We start from the raw sequence: 9,885 nt of genomic DNA on the forward strand, positions 1-9,885 counted from the left end.
TCTCCAAGTCCCCAAAGGAAACTTCCATATCCGCCACAGATTCACCTGCCCCTCCACCCACATTATCTACTGCATCCGCTGCAGCCGGTGTGGCCTCCTCTATATTGGGGAGACAGGCCGCCTACTTGCGGAGCGATTCAGAGAGCACCTCTGGGCCAACCCAATCACCCTGTAGCACAGCATTTCAACTCCCCCTCCCACTCCACCGAGGATATGCAGGTCATTGGACTCATCCACCGCCAAACCACAACAACGCGACGGTCGGAGGAGGAGCGTCTTATCTTCCGACTGGGGACCCTCCAACCGCAGGGGATGAACTTGGACTTCACCAGTTTCTTTCTCCCCCCTCCCCCCACCTTGTCTCCGCCGGGTCCCCCCAGCCCGGCGCCGCCTTCCTGACCTGCAGTCTTCTTGTTGACCTCTCCGCCTCCATCCTACTCCGACCTATCACCCTCACCTTGACCTCTTTCCACCTATCACATTTCCAACTCCCCTCCTCCAAGTCCCTCCTCCCTACCTTTTATCTTCTCCTGCTGAACACTCTCTGCTCATTCCTGAAGAAGGGCCTGTGCCCGAAACGTCGAATCTCCTGTTCCCTGGATGCTGCCTGACCTGCTGTGCTGTTCCAGCAATAAAGTTTCAACTTTAATCTCCAGCATCTGCAGACTCACTTTCTCCTTTCTTATTAGAAATCCAAGTGACTTCTAATTCCAGCCCAAGAAACATCTCCATCACTATGGTTAAACTGAGTGGTCTGCAATTTGCAGGTTTTATCCTAACAATGTATTTTGTGCAGGGGCATGATGTTTGCAGTTCTCCAATCTTTTGGCACCTCGCCTGAGCCTACGGAAAACTGAAAGATTAGGGCCAGTGCCCCTGCAATTTCCTTTAGTATCCTTGGTTACACCTCATCTAGTCCTAGTCTACAATACTGATACATTGTCAACTTTAAGTGCTAGTAATCCATCCAACATTTCTTGGTCTCGGCTGCATCTCCTTCTTTAGTAAAGACAAATGCAAAGATTTCATTTTAATGCCTTAGCCATGTCACTGCTTCCATATGAAATGCTTTTTTTGGTCCTAATTGGCCCCATTCCTCTTCATACCACTTTTATATTAATATACCTATACAAGAGTTTGGGACTCCCCATTATATTGGCTGCCAGTGTTTCTCAGTATTCAGCTGCTCCGAATATGCTTTTTGCCTCCACTCTGTACCTCTGCATTCTTTTTGGTTCTTGATTTTCTACCAGTCATCTATCATAAACCCAGTTTTTCTTCTTTCAAGTTCAATTTCATTTATCATCCAGGAAGTTCTGGATTTGTCTGCCATTACTTTTTGAGGAAATATACCTTGACTGTACCTGAACCATCCTCAAAAGTAGCCCATTGTTTTGTTACAGTTTTTCTCACCACTGTATCTTGCCCCATTGAATTTGGTTCTCCCCAGTTGATTTTTGTTAAACGCTGGAATGATGTTGTCATTCTCAACTTTATGGATGCCATGATCACTTATCTCCTAAATGCTCCCCCACTGACACTCGGCCTACCTTATTGCCAAGAATCAGGTTCAACAGTGCATCCTTTTACTATTGGACTGGAAGCATACTGCTGTAGAAATGTCTCCTGAACACCATCTAGGAACACTTTCCACTTGCTGCCCCTTGCACTACCAGTATCCCAGACTGTGTTTGGAGTATCAAAGGCCTCCATTATAATTACTCTATAACATTAGCATCTCTCTGTAATTTTGTGACAGCATATTCCTCTTCATCCTTCCCAATAGTTGATGGTCTATGCTCTTAGCAAATTGATTCTGTTTTCTAATCCTCTGAGACATCCTTTTTTCTCAAGCATTGCAGTACCCTCCTTTGAAACAAAATTGCCACTCCTCATTCTCACTTTCCCTTTCCCTTTCTTTTTCTATCATTTCTGAATACCTGGACCCAGGAATATTTAAACTCAGTCTCACCCTTCGTCAAGTCAGGCCTCTACTGGCACAGCATCATCTTTCCACATGGTAATCTGTACTTGTAACTTACTGAAATCTGATTTACTTTAGCCATGCATTCATGTCTGTGTTCAGTGACCCTGGTTTAGACTTAATTACTTTCTCCTCTTTTTGAGTTCACCACTAACTCACTGTCGTCCATACTAATTCTCTCTGTCTCTCCAAGCATTTTGCAAACTTTGGTATTCAGTATCCTGTCTTGGTTCACACACATCTGCCAAGTTAATTCCAGCACACTATCAAAATGCCCTGGATCTGTTCAGGAATACAGTTGCCATCTTCCCTGGAAGCACTACCATGTCCCAGGAATAAAGCCCTCCTCCCTCCTGCACTATTTTTCCAGTCAACATTCAATTTGCCTTATCGTTCTGCACTTGGCATTGAGAATAATCTGGAGGTTACTTCATTTGAGGCACTCTTTTACCGACCGAGCTCCCTAATTTCCTATTTGCAGGAGCAGTTAACTATCTTTTAAGAGGCTCATTTAGGAAAAATAGAAAAGGATAAAAAAATTTTAATAATGAACAATTTATTCTGAATAGTGATAAAACAGATTTTGTCATTGCCTTTATACAGAGGAAGTTGATAAATATTTGAGAAAGTTGGATTTTAAAAGAATATGGGGAAAGGTCATATTGGATAGCTGCTTCAAAGTTGGTTCACCAGTGATTGGCCTTCTCTGAACTGTACAGTTGTATAATGCTGTTATTTTCTAATGTTAAAATTTTTTCATCAAGGTGTGATTTCCAGATTTTTACTGTATTTCTTTTTATTTTAGAAATTACTGGCTAAGTTGCAAAGTTGGGAGAATGTGGAGCAAACTTCAGGATTAAATATTCGGTAGGATTCTGTGGCAAGATATCTTTTTTCTTTTCAAAAGAAGATAGCCATCTGCATTCATAATAATTTTGTCTTTTCCTTTTTTTTTGCTTTGTCTGCTGTGTATCTGTGTTGTATCTTTCCTATATGAACATTTATTTTGTATAATAGTGATTGACTGGTCTCCATAATGCATTGTCTATTCTATTTATTATGTGTCTACAATTGAAACTTGACAATTTGCATCTTGCTGTTGCAGCATGTAAACTCAATGTAAAATATTGGGACAAACTGCTTTGCACAAGTTATACCTCCATGTTAATCACTCATACGTGATCCTTTGTGATTCTGTCAACTGAAAAGCATGTTGAAATACGAACAGAAAAATGCTGGGAATGTACAACAGATCATTTGACAGACGAAATTAAGTGATTTAACAAATGTAATCCAGTGCAATGTCCCTCTAGTCACTGGAATGGGACTTATTCTGTGTGGTCCTTATAAGTACCAGTCATAATGTAGCCCATTTCTTAAACAACAAGAAGCTTTTCCAATCCCAAAGCATTGGACAGGTGCATGGACCCATTAATACATTAATATTACAGAATCTGTTTAAGGAATACTACTACTAAATTACCAGAATTTAGTAAAAGGGTTTTTTGCTCCTATGCTCCATTCGACCATGAATGTAGACTCAAGATTTATAAGGTTTAGTATTTTCTAAATATCAAACTCAAATTACATGATGAATTATAGTGCATAAACTCAAATAGCCCTAATAGCTCATTTAATAGCCAGGTTATTTGTTTCAAACACACAGTTCCTTGAACTTCTCTACCGACCAGCAGTTAACTCTCCCTTTTGCGAGCAGGATAGAATTCCAAGGATCTGAAAAACCTCTGCTCATATTGTAATTTTCTAGCAGGGCCAACTAATAGCAATTAGGAGCAAGTATCTGAGTAACATTTTCCCTTTATAACTTGCGAATCCTATCCACTAAGTTTCAAAAAATTTCACAGATGAAGGTAACTATGACCATGAGACATAAGAGTAGAAATTAAACATTGACCCCATCGAATCTGCTCTGCCATTACATCATGGCTGATAAGTTTCTCAACACCATTCTTCCACTTTCTCCCTGTAACCCCTGATTTTCTAGATATTCATGAACCGATCTATCTCAATTTTAAATACACTCATTGACCTGGCCTCCACAGCCCTCTGAATTCCATAGATTCACCATTCTGGCTGAAGAAGTTTCTCCTTGTCTCTGTTCTCAAGGATCTTCCCTTTACTCTCATCTAAGGCTGTGCACTCTGGTGCTAGTCCCTCCGACCAATAGGACTTGCTCACAAGCCTTCCTTTAAAGACACTGCATCACTTGGTACTTATTAGCTTTAAAGGAGTCATCAGATCAGGTCCTATAATATTTTTTGCCTTCTTTGAATCATCTTTAAATGGGATAATAAAGCAAGCTTAGCTTCTATCCATATTTCAGCCAAATTCTGAATGTGAGGAACTGTGTAACCCCACATATATTTTTACCTATATTTTTATAGTACCATAAAGTAGATCTTATCAAAGATGCTGCCACCTGTATCCTAACTTGCAGCAATTCTCATTTGAATTTCACCCTTGTGCTCACTCAATGATTCCTGCTCCTGCAATACCCCAATTTTTGAAATTTTCAATATTTGTTCTCAAATTCTTCTGTTCACATGCCCTCCTGTCTCTGTTACTTCCTCTAGTCCTACAGCACTCATATGTGATTCCTCTAATTCTGTTCTTTTGTCACTCCTGAATTTCACTGCACCATCATTGGCAGACATACCTTCAGCTGATGAAGCTACATGTTCTGAAATTCTTTCTGCAAGTGTCTCTCGCGCTCTCTGTGTCTCTGTACCTTTTTGTCCTCTTTCTAACCATTTCTTAAAAACTATCTCTCTGTCCAAACTTGTAATCATTTGTTCTGATATTGTGTGGTGTGTTTACCAATTTAGTTTTATAATGCTTTTATGAAGATTTGATGATCTTGGGATGGTAAGTATGTGTTGTCAAGGAGGTTGCTCATTTACATCGGTTTACTATCTTGTAGCTTCTACTTTCAGTGGCAGATAATGGCTTTTTTATAACTTTCCTTTGCTTTATAAAAGCACTTATTTTCAGACAAAATAACACTTGGTCCAATCTTCCATTGATTAGGTTATTCCAAAGAGGATGTTTGGTGGGCATCTGAATTCAATGGTTGCCTGTCTGACTATACTGAGAGTCAGCAGTAACTTGCAGTTGTCCAGCATAGCTTATGGAGTTAATAGCTGCATCAGAGTACGTTAAAAGTATGTTAAAATCATTGACACTGGGCAATGTCTAAAAAATTCTGCGGAGGAGTGATTTGAAGGAATAATTGAAAGAGAATTTACAGAAAGATTTAGAAAATAAAACTAGATGCTTGCAATTGCCTGAAGCCAAGGCAGACATCAGGCTATACCAAAATTTCAATAATGTTGGCACTTAAAGTGTTGTAACTGGTGTCTTGGAGGAAATGGTCAGTGAATGTGCATGTAGTAAGCTCCCACAAGCAGCCATGAGATAACAGCTGGATAATCTGTTTTTGTCATGTTGGTTGAAGACTTAATATTGGTTTTTCTTCAAAAGTGCCATGACATCTTTTGCATCCATCCAAAAGGGTGATGGGTGCTTTTGTTGTCTCAACTGAAAGGTAACACCTCTGTCAGAGTGGTACTACCTCAGTACAGCACTTGTGCTGACTTGCATTTCAACACATTTTCAGCTGCATTTATACTTAGTCATTTCAGTGGAACTTGAATGCGTGGCCTTTTAAATAAGAAGCAATAAGTTACCTCTGAATACCAGTGAAGAGAAAAAAAATGATAAGGTCATATTTGGAAAAAGAATTTGAGGGCAGAAACCTATTGCCTGAAGGATTCCCACTGATGGTAGAACAGAGTCAGTCTCGGATTGTAGAATTTTAGTTTAACCTTGGCTTCAGGCAATTAAGGTGTAGATGAGGGTTTCTGTAGCAGCATAAGTGTGAGTGAGTCATTTGAATGCATTGAGTTGGCTTTGGGATATAAGGTCATGAATAAGACCTGTATGTCATTCGCAAGTGGCCTGGTTTTTTTCTATTTTGGTTCCACCTAATTTGCCTGGATATCAGCAATTCAGCAAGATTTGCTGAAGTGTTAATTTGATACAGTAGGGGGCAGTGTTGCCATTGTGACACAGCATAGCAACAGCTGTGTTGGTTCTGAAGCCTCTTAGATTGTTAACAATTTTCAAAATATATATTTTGTTTATTGCAGAATTTATATTAGAAAACAAATGTAGTGTAATTTTTATTTAACTTGGTGTAAACTTTAAATGTAGTTGCTTCTGAAAGAGAATACAGGTACTTGTTAAATTGGGTGGACTTGCATAACGGATTTTAGTCTTGTCATAGAATACCTGAAGTCTGTGTGCTGTCTACTTCACCATAGTTACTGTAAGAAAAATATAATTAAGTTGCTTTCATGCTGGGCTAAATCTTGGACATGGCTCAAGACATCCATGATTTAACTGAGGTTGGGTGCCAGTGAAACGTAGTTATAAATAAGGTCCTGCCAGCCACTGTCAATTGTAGGTTTGGCGCATTTGCTTTCTGTTAGAAAGCTATGTGAAACCCATTTTCTGGAGCCAGCTTCATGTGGGACTTGGCTTTATGTGAAATCTAACTTCAAATCCTTGTAAAACACTGCTGATTTTTACAGTTTTCCTTTGCTGTGTATTCAAAGAAAGAGCTTGTGGGGGGGGGGGGGGGGGGGATAGTTCTGAAATTACAGGCTGATGGTTAAGTTGTAATTTGTATATCAATTGTTTTTGTCCTTTTAGCCTCTGCTTTGTCTAGACCAATTGTAAAACTCTAGTGGTGGACCTTTTTCAGCACTGTGTCTCATCTTCTAGTTCCTTTATTGAAGTTTAGCCTCTGCCTAGGTCTGATGGATTATGTATTATAAATAAGTAGCAATATTCCATGGAGTTTTCAGTCTATTTCAGTGATTAATAGACGATATATAATAAATGCCTTACAACATCCCAGTGAGTTGTTTGGCAATACTTGATTCTGATTAATGACTTGTGTTATCTATCCAACTGAATTGAACTGTGATTTTTAGCTTATGCTTGAGCTTAATGGATATCTTAGGTATTTACAATATTCATATGTAGTTTGTACCTTTTCCTCAGCTTGCAGAATGATTTATTAGAGAAGTCAGATCTGCTCACTCTGCCTCCCTGCTTCCTGTGGACTTCAACAGCTTCCTCATTTCCCCTTCCCCCACCTCATCCTAGTTTCAAACTTCAGCTCAGCACTGTCCCCACAACTTGTCCGACCTGCCTAGCTCCTTTTCCAACTATCCACTCCACCCTCTCTTCCCTGACCTATCACCTTCATCTCCTCCCCCACTCACCATTGTACTCTATGTTACTCTCTCCCCACCCCCACCCTCCCCTAGCTTATCTCTCCACGCTTCAGGCTCACTGCCTTTATTCCTGATGAAGGGCTTTTGCCCGAAACGTCGATTTCAAAGCTCCTTGAATGCTGCCTGAACTGCTGTGTTCTTCCAACACCACTGATCCAGGATCCTCCCTGCTTCCCAGCCCATCCAGTGTTTTCTAAACTTTCAAAATTTCTTGTACCACATAACATTAACTTTAGACAGCTGATCTGATCTCAGGAGTTGCCAGTATTACTTCTAAAGTTTGCAGCTACACCCTTGTCTATTTTTAATTTTGTCTCATTTTATGAAATGCTTGTGCCCTTCTGATATCTTGCTGAACAGACTGCATAAATTAGCCTTGATTGCAGATTATTGGATAAGAAGTTGCAAGGACCAAACCATGATTCTGCCCTTAAACAACATGTGAGTGCCAGATGGTTGATGAAGAGCCCTAGCTGATTATTTTCCATTGTCCAACCTGGGAATGGTACAAACTCTCAATCTGTCAGATTTACTGAACTCATTTTTGCAATTTAACATAGTTCTGAAACACAGCCTGAGCTAATAAGAGCTCACAAACGGCTAATAATAAAACAAAAAGTCCTGGTGCTGAAAATCTGAAAGGAAACTGGAAAATACGGGTATTAGTCAGGTTTGGGGGCATTGGTGGAGAGTGATTGTGTTCATGTTTTGTGGCTCTTATTTTCTAACTTGCTTCTGTTCAGACCTTTCTGTCCTCTGCCTGCTATACTGTCCCAAATGTTTGCATGATTGGCAATCTTAATTGGATTACTGCAGCACTCATAAATTCATTGCTGCTGTTCAATTCCTCGCGTTTTCTGAATTGGTCTTTCACATAAATGTACAGTACAGTGTTCATTTGGGAACTCTGTCAGACTGGAGTAGAGTTAAGAGAATGATGAAGCACACCCTATATTTATGGCAGTAGCTGCCGTATGTTAAATTTTAAAGATGTAGTTTGAGTGTTATTGAATGATTGAATAAGTGCGGTCCTAGGTAGATATGTGGATAAGGTGGGTAGTCAGATCAAGGGAAAGCATAGTTGGATCTTGTTGACTGAGGTCAATTTTGTAGTTATCTAGTTATTAGATTAAGTTTTAATTTGTATAATCTTTCCTTAATGTTAATCTAATCTGTTTTAATCTAACACTTGAAATAGATTAGATTAAGATTAAGGAAAGATACCCATGTGTTAGATTAAAATTCAATTTGTCTAATCTTTTCTGAATAGCAATCCAAGTAAATTTGTTCAAAGTATCTGATGGTAACTCTAATTGGGACGTGTGAGGAAATGGTATGGGTGAATTGTCTTTCAGAAGTTTAATCTCTCTGGGCAATTCCCAAGGAAATGTGTGTACTTTGAGGCTTCCACAAGATCCAGACATGCATCTTTTGTTGTGCATTTGATCACCGATCATCTGGAATTTGGAAGACCTGTCCAAAATATCAATGAAGCTCAACATAACCTTGAGGAAAAGTAGCACATGTCTCGACTAGGTACTTGATGAGAGTGTGGTGCTGGAAAAGCACGGCAGGTCAGGCGGAATCCAAGGAGCAGGAGAATCGATGTTTCGTGCATAAGCCCTTCATCAATGATCTAGGTGCTTTACAGTCTTCTGGATTTAACAGTGAATGCATCAATTTTAGATTATAATCTTGATCCCTATTTTGTTTCTTTTTTTTTGCTTGTTCAGTTTTTTCCACTTGTTCAGTTTTTTCCTTTATCGGTTTTGACCTCTTTACGTTGTGTCTGGAAGACTAATATCCTGCATTCACACTTCATCAAGAATATGTTTTCTGTTTCTCTACTTGTCCTGTTATCACTCCCTTTGACGTTTATGCCCCAATTCCTTTTGTTCCATGAAATCATTCAATCTGAAATTACCTTCACCTTGTCACAGATGTTTTCTTTTGTTCTTCCCAAACTCCCCTTGTACTTGTTCAGGAGGGCCAGTTTAGGGCTAAAGGTTAAGTTTTGGCAACTGAAACATAGATTTAAAAGTCACACAACATCAGGTTATAGTCCAACAGATTTATTTAGAGGTACTAGCTTTCGAAATGCTGCTTCTTCTTCAAGTGGTTGTGGAGCAAAATCATATGACACAGAATTTAAAGCAACAGGATTGCAGTGGCATGGAATGTAATATTAAACAAATTTTAGCTTGAGTCTTTCATCTTTTAGAATGATCTTTTTTTTTTATTCCTTCATATTTAAATCCCAGAACTGTTTTAAAGTTACATTCTCAAGATAGCTTTTAACAATAGGTGCCATCTCAGCTCAGCTCAGAGATAACGCATTGAAGTTAAAGTCTGTCTGTTTCCCAACGTTAGGCCAGACTGATTCTATTTCTAAAGTGGTATTTTTAGAATTTTACATGGATTTATGCAGTTTTTGAACAAAATAAAATGTAATTCTGCCAGTATCAAATCACCACCCAAACCTATGTGGGTGTGTGTGTGTGTGTGTGTGTGTGTGTGTGTGTGTGTGTGTGTGTGTGTGTGTGAAATGGAGTATAAATCTGTGAGAGGGTGTGTGTG

General features: G+C 39.3%; 1 protein-coding gene across 2 annotated transcripts in view; it reads left to right on the forward strand.

The window, feature by feature from the left end:
* Positions 1–9,885, forward strand: part of mad1l1 (mitotic arrest deficient 1 like 1) — a 906,958-nt gene that overhangs the window by 23,845 nt on the left and 873,228 nt on the right. For both annotated transcript variants that reach the window (XM_043711818.1, XM_043711819.1), the window contains exon 9: positions 2,790–2,851. In XM_043711818.1, the coding sequence (XP_043567753.1) occupies positions 2,790–2,851 (62 nt within the window). The remainder of the gene's footprint in view (positions 1–2,789; positions 2,852–9,885) is intronic.

The sequence above is a fragment of the Chiloscyllium plagiosum genome, chromosome 21, assembly GCF_004010195.1.
Source record: "Chiloscyllium plagiosum isolate BGI_BamShark_2017 chromosome 21, ASM401019v2, whole genome shotgun sequence".
Taxonomy (NCBI): domain Eukaryota; kingdom Metazoa; phylum Chordata; class Chondrichthyes; order Orectolobiformes; family Hemiscylliidae; genus Chiloscyllium; species Chiloscyllium plagiosum.